The following is an 18,142-nucleotide window of genomic DNA, read 5'->3' on the forward strand; positions in this document are numbered from 1 at the left end:
GCAAGGTTGCCAGTTGAAAGATCAGAGACATTTCCAGAGATATACCCTACAATGCACAGGACAGTCCACTTTCCTCATGACAAGTAGGTGCCCAGTCCTCTATGGGGCTGTGGAACCCTGTTCTAATCAGACAATGTGAAGCAGAAAAGCTTGAGTACACTTTAATATCATGTTCAAGACTGCATGTGTGTGGCTGCCCTGAGCTTTTGTGCTCAGGTTAGTGCTCTACCACTTGAGCCACAGCTCTAGCTCTGGCTTTTTTTTGGCTGATTAGACTTTTCTGCCCACGCTGGCTTTGAACAGCTATCCTCACATCTTAGCTGCCTGAGTAGATACAATTGCAGACATGAGCCACCAGTTCACTGCTTTAAAAGTAATTTTTGGAGAGGATTTGATAACTATATGTACTACTAACAACATAAAAATATTTCACCTTTTATTTACCTCTGAGAAACCATGAATTCCTTCATAGAAGACTAAAAATAACATAGGGTCACATTTTTTAAATTCTATTTGAAAAGCACTGGGATATACTTTCTTTCTGAATTTATATTTCTGGTGAGAATTAATGTTATTCTAATTTTGTCCTATTAACATCATCAGCACCTGAATATAGTCAGCCAAAAAAAAAAAAAAACATAGATTGTCTAAAACAGTCTTTTTACCTGACTGGTAAAAAAAATAATAATAATAAATCAATATGCATTTCCCATCAGTAGGTAAAGTACTTACAGTAACCACAGGGCAAATTTCTATTAACTCTTCCTTGGCGTAGGGAAGAGTGAGGAATTGGTTGCTAATCATTAAATGTCACTAAGAGCGAGAAAGCAGGCTAGGCAATGGGCTATGTTCACAAGTAGGAGTGAAGGAGATGGATTGGTTTTGGAAGGTTTCACTCATCGTCTTGCCAGGAAATGAGGTATTGGGTTGGCTGACCTCTGAGTCCTTGCTACTAGCTCTGTTGGGTGTAGCTACCTTTAAGAACTCGGGGACATTGGGTTAGAGGTTTAAGAAGATGGACATGAAGTACATCTTCAGGTTATAATAAACAAAGGCTTGTTCAGACTAGTCCTTGACTCCCCTTGGTCACAGCTGGCTGTAGACTAGGCAGCACAGAATTCAGTGGCACAGCGTACATCCCATTCCTACAGTCACTTAAAACCCGGAGGGTAAGACTGCCCAAATTCTCTTCCTGTGAAAGCAGGAATGTTGAGAAAGGAAAAGGAAGACAAGTCAAGATACTGAAAGTATGACCATTTTTTAGTAAAAATGACCCATGATTTGTATACCTCTTATAACATGGAAAAATAGGCAGCACTTTCAGTTCATTGTTTACACTTTATTTTCAGCTTTAAGTAGTTGCACAAAAGAGGTGTTATTCAACAAAGAACTATTCAATACAATGAATCTTAATCAGTGTCACTCCTTTCATATTTCTCCCCCATCCCTCCCAGCCTTACCCCTTCCCTCTATTTTCTTAATTTTGAAGAATATACATTGAATTTTTAAACTGAGAATTGTCATAGATGCCTGGATATTCAGTTGATTTTAACTTAAAAGTAGGAAAAGGAGCAACTGTCATCCTATATTCTGGCTGCATTTTTTGCATAGCAACGTGTCTTTAAATTGTCAGCTTTAGAGAAGTCAACCTGTTCAGTTCATTAGAGCCCACTTAATTTCAGTGGTCCCTTAGACCAGTTCTCTCCCTAGTTATATGCTATCCTGACAGGACACTGAGTTAGTGACCTCTGGGGTAATTGGGTAAACAGGTTGCCCAGGTGCCTCAAAACAGATAGAAATGCACAGCCAAGTTTAAGGTGTATTCCAAGTACTTTCTAAAGAGTACTAATGAGAATGCCAATATTTCCAATCATTAAGTTTCTTTTAAAAAAAATCAGGTTACTATAGATACAAATCATTCTTAACTATACCACAGGAGGTATTTTTTTTGAGATTGGGTGGAGGAGTGACCATTTAGTGACTCACCAGCTAGGATCTGTTTGTCAAGATTCTCATGGTGCATAAAATTCAGAGTTCAACTGGCCCCTCCCCTTTCTATCCTCTACTTCCACCATGCATTGACTTATATAGCCCAGAAACCCACAGACAGGGCTGTCTGACCAGACAGAGCTACGTTGAAGAAATGAAATCCTTTTGTGTTCCCCCCTCCTTCTCCTCTCAGCTCACATCTATCTCTTTCATTCTTAGCTCTGCGATCTCTGCTAACCTAATTCTCTAGAATATTTTTCCAACATGACAGCAAAGATAGCCATGCACAGCAAATATAGCATTGTACCTTGGGACAAGGTCCAAAATGGTAACCAGAACAATTCCAATAAAGAACTTGTATTTGTTCTGCCTAGGACATATGTTCAACAACAATTTAGCAAATATTCAGTGCCAATATGAGTCAGGTTTGGCTTGAGCACATGGAAATATCAGTGAAACCCTGTATTCATACAGCTTTTATAATTTGAGGTGGTAGAAGGTAGAGTGTTTCACGACTGTGCACATCACCTCTTGAATCTACATGTGTCCCTCCATGGTGGGAGGGGAAGGAAGAGATGAGATCAAGGCTGGTCTATGAGACATAAGCCCGGGTGAGGCCTCCTTCCTGCCTCATGCTTTGTGCCCAGCAATGTAGTCCTCCTTCCAATTCCTTTAGTGTCGTGTTCTGGTTCTCACAGCCTCTTTGTCTTTGCCTCTTTCTTGTGCCTTGCCTATCTTTCTCCTTCCTATTCACCTCCTTGACTTTTTTGTTCAAAGGTTGCCAGAAATTAGACACCACTTCCATGAGTTCCCAAAGGACCCGCACTTGTGCTTCTGGCAGGGAAATTAGCCTCTTCTCTGTCTTGTAGCTCCTAGTAGAAGGGCCAGGTCAGTCCATGGTTTACACAGGGATAAAGGAAGTGATGGGCCTGTTCAGTAGCTATACCAGACCCCTCAGTCCTTCCTTATACAAGGTGATGTTAGTCCTGTGTCTCCATCACTTGCCTCTAACTCTGTAGAAATGGTGATCATTCCCTGACCCTCAGCCTTGTTGTCTGAGGACAGGTCCCTGTGTAAGACTTGGAAGCCATGGACTTGAGAAGGACACGAGGTTCTGGTCCAGGTTAGTGAGGTGGTTAGCAGCATAACTTCTACAGTGGCTTGTTAAGTGTAAGACCTTTAGCTGTGATAGCTCTTAATCCGTCATAATACTTTCAGAGGCCTGTTTTAAATGAGTTCATCCGTGTAAAGCACTTAACACTGTGTTTCACACACGTTAACTGCTCACATTGCTGGGAGGAGGAGGAGGAGGAGGAGGAGGAGGAGGAGGAGGAGGAGGAGGAGGAGGAGGAGGAGGAGGAGGAGGAGGAGGACTTGAGAGTCAACTATCACAGTGGTTCTGAATTATAAAGGATGTGTGCATATTGTGATTTGATTCTCGCTGTTATTCTGTGTAATGGTGTAATTTTTCTTCATCTATTAGGAATTAAGACTCCAATTGGGCTTTCCTAAGAGATATATATATATATATATATATGCATACAGTTCCATACACACACACACACACACTGAGAGAGAGAGAGAGAGAGAGAGATTAGCAATAAATGGTTGACTTTTGTGATTAGTGAAGTTGCTAAGTCCAAAATCTGCAGAGCTGGTGGCACAAATGGGGACTTTAGCTCAAAAGCCAGAAGTTGGGGTCCATGCTATAAAGAATCTGCCTTACCAAATCTACCAAATTCAATATTCATCTCATCCAGAAGCCATAACTGAATGTATGAGTACCTCATGACCCATCCCACCTGCTCTTATGGAGCTAGCACACACAGTAATATCTTCAAATGCAGCAAAACTTACTTTCCAAACTGCACCAGCTCAATGTTTAGCCGGATGACCATTCTTATTGTATATTTTCTGACCTGGACCTCCACAAGAAGTTCTACACTTTGCTAGCATGGAGGACTTCTGATGGAGTTCAGGTCTTCTTTCTCTAACACCCACCACCAAGTAAACAATCTTAATTGTCCTCTTTTGTTTCATTGTATCCTGTACATTGTTCCTTCAGATGGCAGGTGTTCCCAAGAGGGAAAAAAATAGCACATCTCTGATTTCCTCCCTCTAACACATCCTCTCCTAGAGAAGTGACTCAGTTTCCTGCTCACAACTAGGGCTCCCAGCCATTGGTGGGTCAAGTTGAAAACCTGAATCATCTTTGAGGTCTGCTTTTCCTTCATGTGCTACTTTTAGGCATTATAAAGCTTAAGAATAGATTCAGAGTTCTTAGTCTTTTCTTCCTCTCCAGTCCTAAGGCACCATCACTTCCTGTTTAGTCTTCCATGGTACTTTCCAGAGTCTTCTGAGTGCCTATACTTACCCCTCTACCTCTGATCTACTTTCCACATAGTGATGGGGTGAGTTCTGTTAATTCCTAATGTTGTGCCCAAGTTACCTTGCTCAAAAGCATCTATTTGTAAACAGGGCTATACTATCTAGCCCCCGCCTGCCTCAGACTCTGTTTCCTATCTTTCTCTTGTCTTTTACCCTCTGCCACAGGGACACTAGCCGTTCCTCTAAATGCCTTGGCAATTCTATTCCTTCCTATTTGCTTCTGATTCCAGTGTCACCTTTTCACTTTCTTAATCCCCCAAATGACAACATCTATCATCTTCCTCTCAGGAGTCCCTGTATGCCCCCCACCCCCCGACACCCTGCCTTGTCTTAGAGCACTTACTTCAAACTGACAAATAATCTTTGTTTCCATATCTGGAGAGGGCCTCAGTGTATTGGTACATCCTCTTCCTCATACTGTTCAGAGCACAGCGAGGGCAGAAGACACTGTGCATCTCCTCAGCACCTAGAATTGTGGCAGGCCTAGGATGGTGCTTAGCACCAGTGTTGAGAAAAGAAAGAAGGGAAAGAACTGAAAATGATAATGGTGTGAAAACTTTGAATGTCTCCCAACTCCAGCCTGAATCTGAGGGCCCAGCTGCCTGTCACCTACCATTTATAACCAGGTTGAGGAGCTAGGAAACTCATTAAGTGCTTTGAGATGGAGATGATTGTTCACTCTTGATCCTCTGTGTGTGTAAAACAAGTGGATGCAGAACAAACATGCTTTTATGAAAAAGTTAAAGCTATCCAAGCTTTTATAATTCTAAATGGTGAAAAAATAAAGCCATTCCCTTTAAAATCAGGAGCAAGACAGGGATGTCCGCTCTCTCCCCTCCTTTTCAACATAGTACTAGAATTCCTAGTCAGAGCAATTAGGCAAGAAGAAAACATAAAGAGGATCCAAATAGGAAAAGATGTAGTTAAACTTTCTCTCTTTGCAGATGACATGATCCTATACCTAAAGAAACCCATAGACTCTACCCCCAAGCCACTAGAACTGATCCAAAACTTTGGTAAAGTTGCAGGATATAAAATAAACCCTCAAAAATCAATGGCATTTCTATATGCTAATGACCCAAATGCTGAGGCTGAAATCAGGAAAGCAACTCCTTTTGCAATAGCCTCAAAAAACATAAAATACCTAGGAATAACCTTAACCAAAGTAGTGAAAGACCTCTATGATGAGAACTTTAAAAACATGAAAAATGAAATTAAGGCAAAACTAAGGAAATGGATAAACCTCCCATGCTCCTGGATTGGGAGGGATCAATATAATCAAAATGGCAATATTACCAAAGGATATCTACAAATTCAATGCAATACCCATTAATATCCCAACACAATTTTTTAATGAAATAGAGGAAGCAATCCAGAAATTTATATGGAACAATAAAAGACCCAGAATAGCAAAAACAATCCTAAGCAGAAAGAACAGTGCTGGAGGAATTACAATACCCAACTTCAAGCTATATTATAAAGCTATAGTAATAAAAAAACAGCTTGGTATTGGCACAGAAACAGGTCTGAAGACCAATGGAACAGAATTGAAGACCGAGAAATTAGCCCACAGAACTATGCCTACTTAATCTTTGATAAAGGAGGAAAAAAATAGGATGGAAGAAAGACAGCCTCTTTAACAAATGGTGCTGGCAAAACTGGTTCAACACATGCAACAAACTAAAACTAGATCCTTATATATCACCCTGCACCAAAATCAATTCCAAATGGGTCAAAGACCTTGAAATTAAAACAGATAGCCTGAAAACACTAAAGGAAGGAGTAGGAGAAACAGTTACTTGGGCTACTTGGCACAGGACGGAACTTCCTTAACAAAGACCCAGAAATGCGACAAATCAAAGAAAGGATGGACAAATGAGAGTGCATCAAACTGCAGGGTTTCTGCAGGGCAAAGGACATAGCTTGCAAGATAAACAGAAAGCCCACAGATTGGAAAAAGATCTTTACCGGCCATAAAACGAACAAAGCCCTCATATCTAAAATATACGCAGAACTAAAATAATTACATCCTTCCAAAACAAAACCGCAAAGAAACAATAGCCCCCTCATCAAGTGGGCTAAAGACTTACAAAGACACTTCTCTGATGAGGAAATGAGAATGGCCAAGAGACATATGAAAAAGTGCTCTACATCACTGGCCATAAAAGAAATGCAAATCAAAACAACATTGAGATTCCATCTCACCCCAGTAAGAATGTCCTATATCAAGAAAACTAACAGTGACAATTGTTGGAGGGGATGTGGCCAAAAGGGAACCCTACTTCATTGTTGGTGGGAATGTAAACTGGTTCAGCCACTCTGGAAAGCAGTATGGAGATTCCTAAGAAGGCTAAACATAGAGCTCCCCTATGACCCAGCAGCCCCACTTTTGGGTATCTACCCAAAAGACCACAGACAAGATCACACTAAAGCCACCAGCACAACAATGTTCATCACAGCACAATTTGTCATAGCTGGAATCTGGAACCAACCCAGATGCCCCTCAGTAGACGAATGGATCAGGAAAATGTGGTACATATACACAATGGAATTTTATGCCTCTATCAGAAAGAATGACATTGCCTCATTTGTAAGGAAATGGAAAGACTTGGAAAAAATTATACTAAGTGAAGTGAGCCAGACCCAAAGAAACATGGGCTCTATGGTCTCCCTCATAGGGAATAATTAGCACAGGTTTAGGCAAGCCACAGCAGAGGATCACAAGAGCCCAATAGCTATATCCTTATGAACACAAAAGATGATGCTAAGTGAAATGAACTCCATGTTATGGAAACGACTGTTACATCACTGTTGTAACTACTTTCAACATGCGATGTGAAACCTTAGCTTCTATTATTGATGATCCTCTTGTATCCCTTCCTGTGATTGTACCTGCACTATCTCTGTATCTTATCTGAGTACATTGGAAACCGTGTATACAGGTATTAGAACTAGGAAACTGAAAGGGAATACCAAAATCAAGCGACACAGGGTAAAAAAGACAAACGATTACAAAAGCAATACATGCAAAACTGTTTAGTGTAAATCTACTGAACAACTCATGTGGGGAAAGGAATAGGGGAGGCAGGAGGGAGGAATGAGGAAGGAGGTAACAAACAGTACAGGAAATGTATCCAATGCCTAACATATGAAACTGTAACCTCTCTGTATATCAGTTTGACAATAAAAAAAAAATCTTTGCTTTATCTATTGAGTTGTGCTTGCTCTTTAAGTCTTAGATTAAATGGCCTTTACTATATGACAGCTTCCCAGTGCCCAAACCAGGTGAGGCCACCCAATGCTGAGCCCCCATATTACTCCTTACATAGAGTTCATCGGATCCTGCAGACACATTAGCTTCCTTCCTTGTCAGTCAGAAAGCTTCAAGAGTGATCTTGTCTTCATTACACCCAGGTGATGCACATAGTAAATGCTCAATGTTTGTGGGAAAAAATGTATTTTATGATAAGCAACAAAAATCCACATGATAAATTGCAAACAAGAGATATAATTGATGACAGCCTTCTTACTTACCTAATGCCTGCTTGGAAAGCAGCACATTTATATAGACTTTTCTTTTAATGCAAAGTCAGCAGGAGTGACAAAGGACATTGATAGGATATTGCTCCCGGGAATGATTTAATTGTTGCAAAAAGTGGCAGAAGCACCAACCTGTATAGTGGGAAGAGTTTGGAAATATTTTTGCATGTCAAATATTCTTTAATTTCCATTTCCTTTTCTACGGAATGAAAAGTAAAACTTCTATCGTCTCAAGATTCAGATAAAACCATTTGAACAGCTGCCTAGTTAATATTGAAACAGATATGTGCTTGTTCCAGTGCAAGCTCAGAGTGGCAGAGACTTATGGGATTTGATAGGAATCGCGGTAGAAGGCTAAGAGAAGCCTATCCTTGCTCTGTGCTCTCCAGATGTCTGTTTCTCCCTCACTCACCCTCTTGGGCCTTTACCCTCAGCAAGTGGTTGGGATTTTTAAGAACAGAGTTCTCCACAGCTGGAGACAGACACCAGTCTAATGCCAGCGGTGCAGTGGACATCTGGAGCGCTGCAGATTGAAGCCAGATTTTTTTATACGTGTTTTATGGAAGCATGCTTGTATCTTGGGCTGTACTTTGCTGGGGTTTTCATAACCAGAGTTAATGCATCTGGTTCTGCAGCTGGGGTGTTGGTGACAGGCTGCTGTGGCCTCCTGAGAGGCCACCTCCAGGAAGAGCATTGTTTCTATGGAAACCTGCAATCTGTGACCCAAATATCCAGATTTGAAATTTGCTATTTTATCAACCTGCATGTATGGACAAGTGAGGATTGTTGCTACTGCGTTAAAAATTAGGATTTTCTTACACATGTGACCTCTTCATCCAGATCTTTTGCTAATTATATTTTTTTACTCTCTTCAACCAGTTGTACAATGAGGTTTTAATTCAATGTATTAGTTTGAGTGCAATGCATCTTGATCCATGTCACCCCTTTCGTCACCCTCCCCCATCCCTCCCAACAACACCCATGCCCTTCATTTTCCTAATTTCGTAGGATGTGCCTTGGATATTATGACTGCTGGTTCCTGTAGCAGGAGAAGCATGTTTTGAAGCATGGGTGCTTAGTTAGAAAGTTCTATTCAGCAAAATATGCCCACGCTGGAAATCCTGCAGCAAATTGCTCATTTGTTTTTGTTTGTTTGTTTGTTTGTTTCGTTTAACCCCTTTGCAGGAAGAGCTCTGTTGAGACTCACAGACAAGAAGCTGGAGCGCATGGGGCTTGCTCAGGAGAACCTCAGACAGCACATCCTACAACAGGTGCTCCAGCTGAAGGTGCGAGAAGAGGTCAGAAACCTGCAGTTACTCACACAAGGTAACCTGCTGCCTCCCAGTGCACGGGAGAAGGCCCAGGGGGAGACAGAAAGCCTGTCACACTGATACGGGGGAGGTTGAGAGACTTAGTCACTGTTTGCTTGCAAGATCCTTTCATTTAAAAAGAGAGAGAGATGCATATTTAAAGACCATTTCCCACCCAAAATATTTCTTTTTCATAGTTTCCCACAGAGAAAGAGATGCATAAATGATGTTACCCTCTGTAGCTATACAGATTATATACTTCCCGACCTCAGACTATGCCTGTTGTATAAACCAGTGTTTGAGTTTAGCCTCTAAAGTTGTTCATTGTACAGTCTGCACAACTGTACAGTGTAGCTGTGTTGTCTTCATTTAACCACCCATGCTAAGGGGGTCCTTGCAATTTGAGTGATTCCATAGTTACCAGTGATATAGGTGGAAATTTTGTTGTTTTGTTTGCTTTTCATAGACTAATGGAAGACAAATATTTTAATGTGTGTTTTATGTAAATAGATTTATAAACACAAATTCTGAGCACCCTATGTGGCCTTTTGAAAATAAAACAAATTAAAAATATAGACTAAGATAATATAAATATGGGCTATTAAGGCCTTATAATTCCTAACAGGAATTATTAATAACTTCAGTGTTTTGAGATCACTGGAGTTTTATAGCTATGAGCTGACAGGGGAAAAAATCCATAATTTGAAAAGAACATTGTTACATTATGTGTAACTTGGGTATTTACACACAAAATCAACTTTCACTGGCTGTAAACTTTGTTTCCCTTTTAGTGCCCATTCTGCATCATTTTAAAAGAAAAGATGATAAAATATGTGTTTTCAAGAGCCTTGGGTATTTTTCAATCTGCAGAATATTGTAATTGCATTCGTACTGATATTGGAGGAATCTGGGTCAGCCGACTTTCATGTTATTGCATTTAGATTAATCCAGTAATAGTCCATTTGCCTAGAGGAAATAATATGCCGCCTGAAAGAAAGCTGCTGCAGTGGAATAAATATAGACTGTGAGCTATATGAAAATAATATGGTTTATCTGATAAGCGTTGTTTGACTTTTGTCCCAGACACTCCCAACTATGAGATATACTGAGTGATTTAAGTTTGAAGGTGACAAACTAATATACTTTAAGAAAGGGGTAGACATGTGAAGATTTATAACAATAATAACAACAACGAAGAACTAATAGTGCTATCTATAAAATGAAATGAAAAACAATTGAAGAAAACCTCAAGGATCAATAATATGGAAAGTAATCCTGCTTAATTTCATAAGATGAATGAAATGTTACTTGTGATTATGCATATACTATATATGTATATATACACACACATATATATGTATGGACACACATATCATGCACAAAGAAGAAACATTGCAATGGAGTAAGCAATATTTGAATAGCTCTCTCTGAGTAGTAGAATAGTGAATGCTTTTAATTGTTTTCTTTATATTTCTCAATGTTTTCCAAGTTCACATTTTAGTGACAATCAGAAAATCTGTTAAGCTACCATAATAGCAAATTTCTACCTGGTTCTGTGCAGCTTCTTTTTAAGTACCTGGGCTTCCTCAGCTGTGTTTCCCCTCTGAAGCTCACAGAGTTTTGTGTGTGTGTGTGTGTATGTGTGTGTGTGTGTGTGTGCGCGTGTGTGTGTGTGTGTGTGTGTGTTTATAAATCATTTCCTGCAGCCTTCATTGCCCCAGATGCATAATACATAGAATATTCCCTGAGATAGTACTCAAGCCTATTAAGCCAAGTACACGTTTGTGTTCTGGTAATACTAAGTTCAGCCTTTCGTATTTTATGGTTGTCACTTCCTTCAGCTGTAAATAGCTTGTACATCTTTTGCTTATCCATTTGATTTAGAAGAGATTACTGTTCTCTAGCTCCAGGTATTTTGTCTAAACCCCTATGACCTTTCGGCCTTTCTTTTTCTTTTTCTTTCTTCCTTTTTTTGTTGGCCGTGGGGCTTGAACTCAGGGTCTGGGCAATGTCCCGGAGCTCTTTTGCTCAAAGCTAGTGCTCTACCACTTTGAGCCACAGCTTCACCTCTGGTTTTTGAGTGGTTAATTGGAGGTAAGAGTCTCACAAGACTTTTCTGCCTGGGCTGACTTTGAACCATGATCCTCAGATCTCAGCCTCCTGAGTAGGACTATAATGTGTGAGCCACTGGCACCTGGCTTCTATGTCCTTTTTTACTGCTTACCCTTTGCATATTAATACTCACACTCATTTTACATCAGGCATCCTTTAGAAAATCTGGTGTATTATTGATATGATAGTTTCTTTTAAAAAATACAACAATAAGGAAACAAAATTGACATCATTTTAAGATTAAAAATAATAGTTCTAGGGGCTGGGGATATAGCCTAGTGGCAAGAGTGCCTGCCTCGGATACACGAGGCCCTAGGTTCGATTCCCCAGCACCACATATACAGAAAACGGCCAGAAGCGGCGCTGTGGCTCAAGTGGCAGAGTGCTAGCCTTGAGCGGGAAGAAGCCAGGGACAGTGCTCAGGCCCTGAGTCCAAGGCCCAGGACTGGCCAAAAAAAAAAAAAAATAATAATAATAGTTCTAAAGGTAACTATGGAAGCCTTGAAATATTTGCATCTTACTCTGTTCAAGTAAAAATTGGAGTTCTTCCAATTAAAGGAACTGAATGGCTTAACTTGTATTTGTCATATAGAGACTTGCCATATGCGGGACCTTCCACTCAGTATTAGATATTTGAGTCTTCCTATATGCTGGTATTAATCAGCAGAAAGTGCAGGCAGATTTCAGCATATACCTTACATTTTGGAAGTGCCTGGGCCTCCCTTCAATAGAAGCTTGTCGAAATGGAGCAGACTTTCCTAGATCCCACAGAGCTGTGTAAATACTTTTGTTTCTGTTGGTATTGATTGTCTAGTCTATTTGGTTACTACAATAAAATACCACCAAATGGATAGATTATAAGCAAGACTTTATTTTTCACTTTCCTGGAGACTGAAAAGCCAGTGTTAAGGTATGCAGGAGTCAGTGTCTACTGAAGGTTGCTTCTTTCTAGGCTTTGTACCAGGGCCTATGCTTTGCTATTCTCAATTAGCAAAACAAAGAATGAGACCTCTGGGCACAAATCCACTTGTGACACTCCATCATTAACCCCTAATTTCCCAGTGAAGGTCCCACATTGAACAACATCAGCTTAAGAGATAAGTATCCAACATGTCTGTTTTGAAGAACATAGTATTAAGTCCTTGGCATTAATGTCTTAAGTTGTTTTTTTTTTTTTCCTTGCTAATCAATTAACACCTTAAAGGAAATTTCTTGGCCTGGTGTGGTGCCACCACAGGAGGCAGAGATACTGGGATCCTTGTAGCCTGAAGCTTGCTCTAGTATAAGTCTTGTGACCCTACCTAAAAAGTAAAGCAAAAGCATTCTTCGGGTGTGGCTAAAGTGTTAGAACACACCTGTCCACCTAGCACAAGGCCATGAGGTCAAACCCCCGTATCACCATAAAGAAGGTTCTTATCTCCAAAGTAATCCACTTTTTTTTTTTTTGCCAGTCCTGGGCCTTGAACTCAGGGCCTGAGCACTGTCCCTGGCTTCTTCCCGCTCAAGGCTAGCACTCTGCCACTTGAGCCACAGCGCCGCTTCTGGCCGTTTTCTGTATACGTGGTGCTGGGGAATGGAACCTAGGGCCTCGTGTATCCGAGGCAGGCACTCTTGCCGCTAGGCTATATCCCCAGCCCCAAAGTAATCCACTTTTAAGGAAAGGAATTTATATTGAATATGGTTGGATTTCTTATGTGTATATTTCTTGCCTTGGAAATAGTTTCCAAGTGTAGATTCTTGGGAAGAATTTAGTGACCATTTGTGAGGCGAAAGATAATTAAATTATGGTACATCTACACAATGGAATTTTCTGAAAGTATAAATATAACTAACCTATAAATATATATAACACGTAACAAATGCTAACATGGGCTGGACAAGGTAGCCCATGCCTCTAACTTTGGCGCTTGGGAAGCAAAGGCAAGAAGATCCAGAGTTAAAGTTATTACTATGAAATGCTCGAGTTCGGATCCCCCGAAAGACCTCCAGAGACCAAGATCAATGCAAGCAGCAAAAAGGGCGTTTATTTCAAGCTAGCTCGGTCCTCCACGCACTCAGCGGCTGGTGACGATAAAGAGGCCCTGAGCCTTGGGCTTCCAGCTGTTTTATACATTCTTTGGGGAAGGCAGGGACTTAGCATACATCACAGCATCTTCCAACAAATCAACACACACTGCAGGAAAATTAAAAAACAATTCTTAAGCATGTTTGGTGCATTTGTTGGTAGGAAAGAATCTGGGAAGGGTCATTGGTCAGATCAAGGGACCATCGCATTTAAAATTGATTGGTTAAGCCTTAGGGGTGTAGCAAGGGGGATACATGCACAGCTGCAGGTTTTTAATTAGATACTGGAAACCTCACCTGGGTGGGGGAGTCCTGGCATAACTCCAAAACTTGTTTTTCTTCTCTGCTGGTCACTCTTATGGGTGTTCATGGTTTTTCTGAGAACGCTCTGTCCCAGGGCGTTTTATGGTCTTTAGGGCTTACAGTAAGGTCAGTCAGGTACAGAATGGGGTCTTAGTACAACATGGAATTACTCTGGTCCTTCACTTCTGGCTCTACAACTACAGAAGGATTTCTAGGATGCCATGAGAAATGGAAAACAAAGCAAGGTGTAGAACAATATGTACAGCATACATTGGCCAAAGAGGGAGAAATAAAAACGCCTTTGTGTGCTTTGTGTACTTAAGAAAATACTGATTGTTACACAAGAATCTAATCACCTGTGGAGCTGGAAGATGATAGATGGAGAAAGAATGTATGCCATTTATGTCACTTTGCAGTTTAAAATAGATGAATGTATTAACGATCTAAAAGAATAAACATTTTGCCAGTCCTTGGTGGCTTATGCCTATAACCCTAGCTATTCAGGAGGCTGAGATCTGAGGATGGGGCTGGAAGTCAGCCCAGGTAGGACAGTCCTTGAGACTCTTGTTTCCAGTTAAACACCAAAGGAAAAAATATGGAAACGGCACTGTGGCTCAAGTGGCAGAGTGCTAGCCTTGAGCAAAATGAATCTCAGGAACAACGCCTAGTCTCTTCTACTTTCTGCCTGTTTACCTGTTCCAGGCATTTCCTATAAATGGAATCAAATAGTATACTGTCTTTTATGATTGGCTTTCATTTTAAGGTCTACTCGTGATGTGAGCACATGTAAATATTTAGCTGCTTCTTTTACTAAATGATATCCAGTATAAATGTACTATTAATTGATGGATAGATGTTTAACTTGTCTCTGGATTTTAACACCTATTAACGCTTCTTTGAATATCTATATGCAAGTTTTTGTGTAAGTACACAGTTTGATAGGCAGCAGCATTCACCTGGCTGGTATGGTAATACCATGTGTAACCAAAGCCACCAGCACTGTGTGAGTTCCCGTTTCTCCATATCCTCACCAGCACTTGTTACTGTCTATCCTACTTGTTCTTCTCTGCCCTACTTGTTATTATGTGGCCTAAAGCTATTCCACATGTGAAATGGTATCTCATCCTGGTTTTGATATGCATATTTTTGTTGGCAAAGGTGCTGCATACTTCTTTATGTGCTTATTGGTTATTTATGTATCTTCTTTAGAAAGAAATATATCTAGTCAAATCCTTTGCTCATATTTAGTAGGATTATTTGTTCTTTCCTGAGTTTTACTTAGATCCACAACATTTCTCTGCGCTTGATTAACCCACCTTATTTACAAGTCTAGAGGTAAATATTTTGTTACCTTTACAAAGAGGAACTCCATCCTCTAAGGTTGAAACTTTGCACCCACTGAACATATTTAGAAAAACCTGCCACAAACTCAAAAATCAATTCCAAAGTGAAACAATTGAGTGCACTCTAAAGATTTTCTTTCAAGGAAGCAACAATCTTTTGGATGTAGAAATTAAACATGCACACACACACACACACACACACACACACACACACACACACACTGAATCAGTTGTATCTGTTCATACTCAGATCTCCAAATAAGATATCACACCTGAAAACTCATTCTGAAGTGTTTCCAAAAGAAATAATAGATTATTAAGTCTACCTTTCCCATGATCAATGGCTGTTTTAAAATTTGTCCTTGAACTTTAAATTCTTGCCTGGTATTTTTACACAGTTTGCCAGGAACCGTAACTATGGCCAGGTGGTTGTAAATGCACTGGTAAAGCTGTACCTAGACATTATGGATTACTTAAACACAAGGAAGATGAATTATTATTCATTTTTGTCAGTTGTGGGGCTTGACCTCAGGGCATGAGTGCTATCCCTGAGCTTTTTCGCCCAAGGCTAGCACTCTACCACTTTGAGTCCTCGCTCCACGTTTAGTTTTCTAGCGGTTAATTGGAGATAAGAGACTCACGGACTTTCCTGCCCAGTTGGGCTTTGAACCCTGATCCTCAGCCTCCTCAGTAGGTAGGATTACCAGCATGAGTTACTGGTGCCTAGCTAAGAAAAATGAATTATTTGCTTTCCTCTTTTCTTTCCCTCCTTGTCTGGATGCTAAACAATAAATGGAGACCTTATTTTTTTTTAATGTGTACAATGGACTCAGAAATATATCACCTTATCCACACAGGCAGTCTCTGAGTGATAGAACTCCTGAAACAGGTCAGCATCAGAAACTAGAACCATCCTTCAGCCTAAATCCTGGTGTTTGACTCCACTACTCTGTACATAATGATCCCATAATGACTTCATATTTACAAGTAACATAATTAATGCTTGGCCTGGCTTTCATGCCATCCCTTTTGTGCTCTTAAAGTGATTTTCTCCTTTGAGAGCCTTTGATCTTCTGTGCCCTGTCCATTGAGGAACCAAGATGTCATCCTGGTCATACTTGATTGCATGTTCCTATTAGAAACTCAATTGGGTCAGGATAGCTCTAGTTTTCTTTTGGGAAACACACTGTGCAATAGGAAAATCGTTATTCCACTTTCCTGTGATTGATTCATGAGAGCGCATTGGAAAAGCATTCTATATAACACATGTCTGTGGGGGAAATTATGTTGGACTCCAGTAAATTAATCCATAGCCAAGGTAATCAGGGCTATTCTTAACATTTTAATCATGGGTGTTATTTCCACAGAGCTCCCGAGGGATAGTGAATGCTGTTTTCATATAGTTATATGAAGTGTTTACTATATATGAAACAAGCACTAATTGTCACATCAGCTCTTGACATTTTCTCTACCAAGCGCAGTACCATACACATGAAAGAAAATGAGCACAGAGGACATAGGCAATGTACTCAAAGCCAGACAGCTGGTAAAAAGAAGGGCACAGGTCTAAATCACAGCAAACTTTTTTCAGTCACATTTCATTGTCTCTCCTCTGTCAAATGGGGTAAGAATTTTCATTCCAAGTGGTAACTGAATGAGATTTTGTGTGGAAATCATATATCGTAGTCCATAGCCTATGAGCTAACAGTTCCAGGGGTTAGCAAACTTTCTTATAAAGAAACAGATAATGATTTTTTGTAGGCTGTACAGTGCCTGTTGTACCTGTTCTTCTGTGCAAAAATACCATAGATAATACATTAAATGGGAATAGCTTCATTCCAGTTGGTTTACACAACTGAACAGAGTAAAAATCCTATGGGTTGGAAGAAAATGATTTAAAGTTATATATTTGCTAAGGGGTTAATGTCCAGAATATATAAGGAACTTCTACAACACAGCAAAAGATATATTTTACTTTAAAAACATGAGAAAAGAACTTGCATAAATAATTCTCAAAAAATGGCCCAGAAGCACATGAAAATATACTCATTAGTAATCATTAGAGAAATGCAAATAGCTCAAAACCACCTTGATATATATCACTTCACACACATTAGAAGGAACATGATCAAAAATGTAGAAAATAATGCATTAGGAAGAGTGTGCTGTTGGTATAAAATATAAACTAATATAGGCATTTTAGAAACAGTATTGAGGGGGTTGGAGGTATGGTTCAGGCCATTAAGCGCCATTCCATGAGCCAAAGCCAGCATCAGATACTGAGTCCCAGTCTTGGACAAAATGGGGGGAATCCAGAGAATATTTAAAATAGAATCATCTTAAAATAGATGGATTCCACTTTTGGATGTATGTCTAAGATAATTTGAAGCAGGATCTTGAAAAAAATATTTGCCCACCCTCTTGTTGCATTATAACCATTCACAATAATGTCATTCACAATAACCAAGAGAAGTAGATAGGTGAATAGACAATGACAGTATATACAGATACAATAGCATATTATAGAGCAGTGAAAGAATTAAAAATCCATCACATGCTACCACACGATTGAGCCTTAAGGATATAACACTAAATGAAATCAGGCAATTACAAAACCACAAATATGTAAGATTTCACTCACGTGAAGTATATAACATAGTCAGACTCATAGAAACAAAAAGTTAAAAAGTGGGCTGGGCCACAGTGGCTCACACCTGTAATCCTACTTACTCAGGAGCCTTAGTGAGATCTGAGGATTATGGAAACCAGCCAGGGCAGAAACATTCGTGAGATTCTTATTTCCAATTAACCACCAGAAAACCAGAAATGGTGCTGTGGCTCTAAGTGATAGCACAGTAGCCTTAAATAAAAGTGCTCAGGGACAGTGCCAAGGCCCTGAGTTCAAGCCTCATGACCACCCAAAAATAAATAGATAGATAGATAGATAGATAGATAGATAGATAGATAGATAGATAGATAAAACCAAGCCAAAGAGTAGTTTCCAAGAGCTGTGGAGAGGAAGAATTGGTGTTTATAAGAATAGAGCTTCAGCTTCTCATGATGAAAAAATTATGGAGATGTGTTGTGAAATTA

At 39.9% G+C, this 18,142-nt stretch overlaps 1 protein-coding gene across 7 annotated transcripts in view; it reads left to right on the top strand.

Annotated features, from left to right (window-relative positions):
• Samd12 (sterile alpha motif domain containing 12) overlaps positions 1 to 18,142 on the top strand; it is a 380,057-nt gene that overhangs the window by 207,957 nt on the left and 153,958 nt on the right. For 5 of the 7 annotated variants that reach the window (XM_048358515.1, XM_048358513.1, XM_048358514.1 and 2 more), the window contains one exon: positions 9,103 to 9,243. In XM_048358515.1, the coding sequence (XP_048214472.1) occupies positions 9,103 to 9,243 (141 nt within the window). Of the gene's footprint in view, positions 1 to 9,102; positions 9,244 to 10,018; positions 10,381 to 18,142 lie in introns of those variants that run through there. The other 2 variants (XM_048358511.1, XM_048358516.1) reach the window with 2 other exon arrangements.

This window comes from Perognathus longimembris, chromosome 12 (genome assembly GCF_023159225.1).
Source record: "Perognathus longimembris pacificus isolate PPM17 chromosome 12, ASM2315922v1, whole genome shotgun sequence".
Classification (NCBI taxonomy): Eukaryota; Metazoa; Chordata; class Mammalia; order Rodentia; family Heteromyidae; genus Perognathus; species Perognathus longimembris.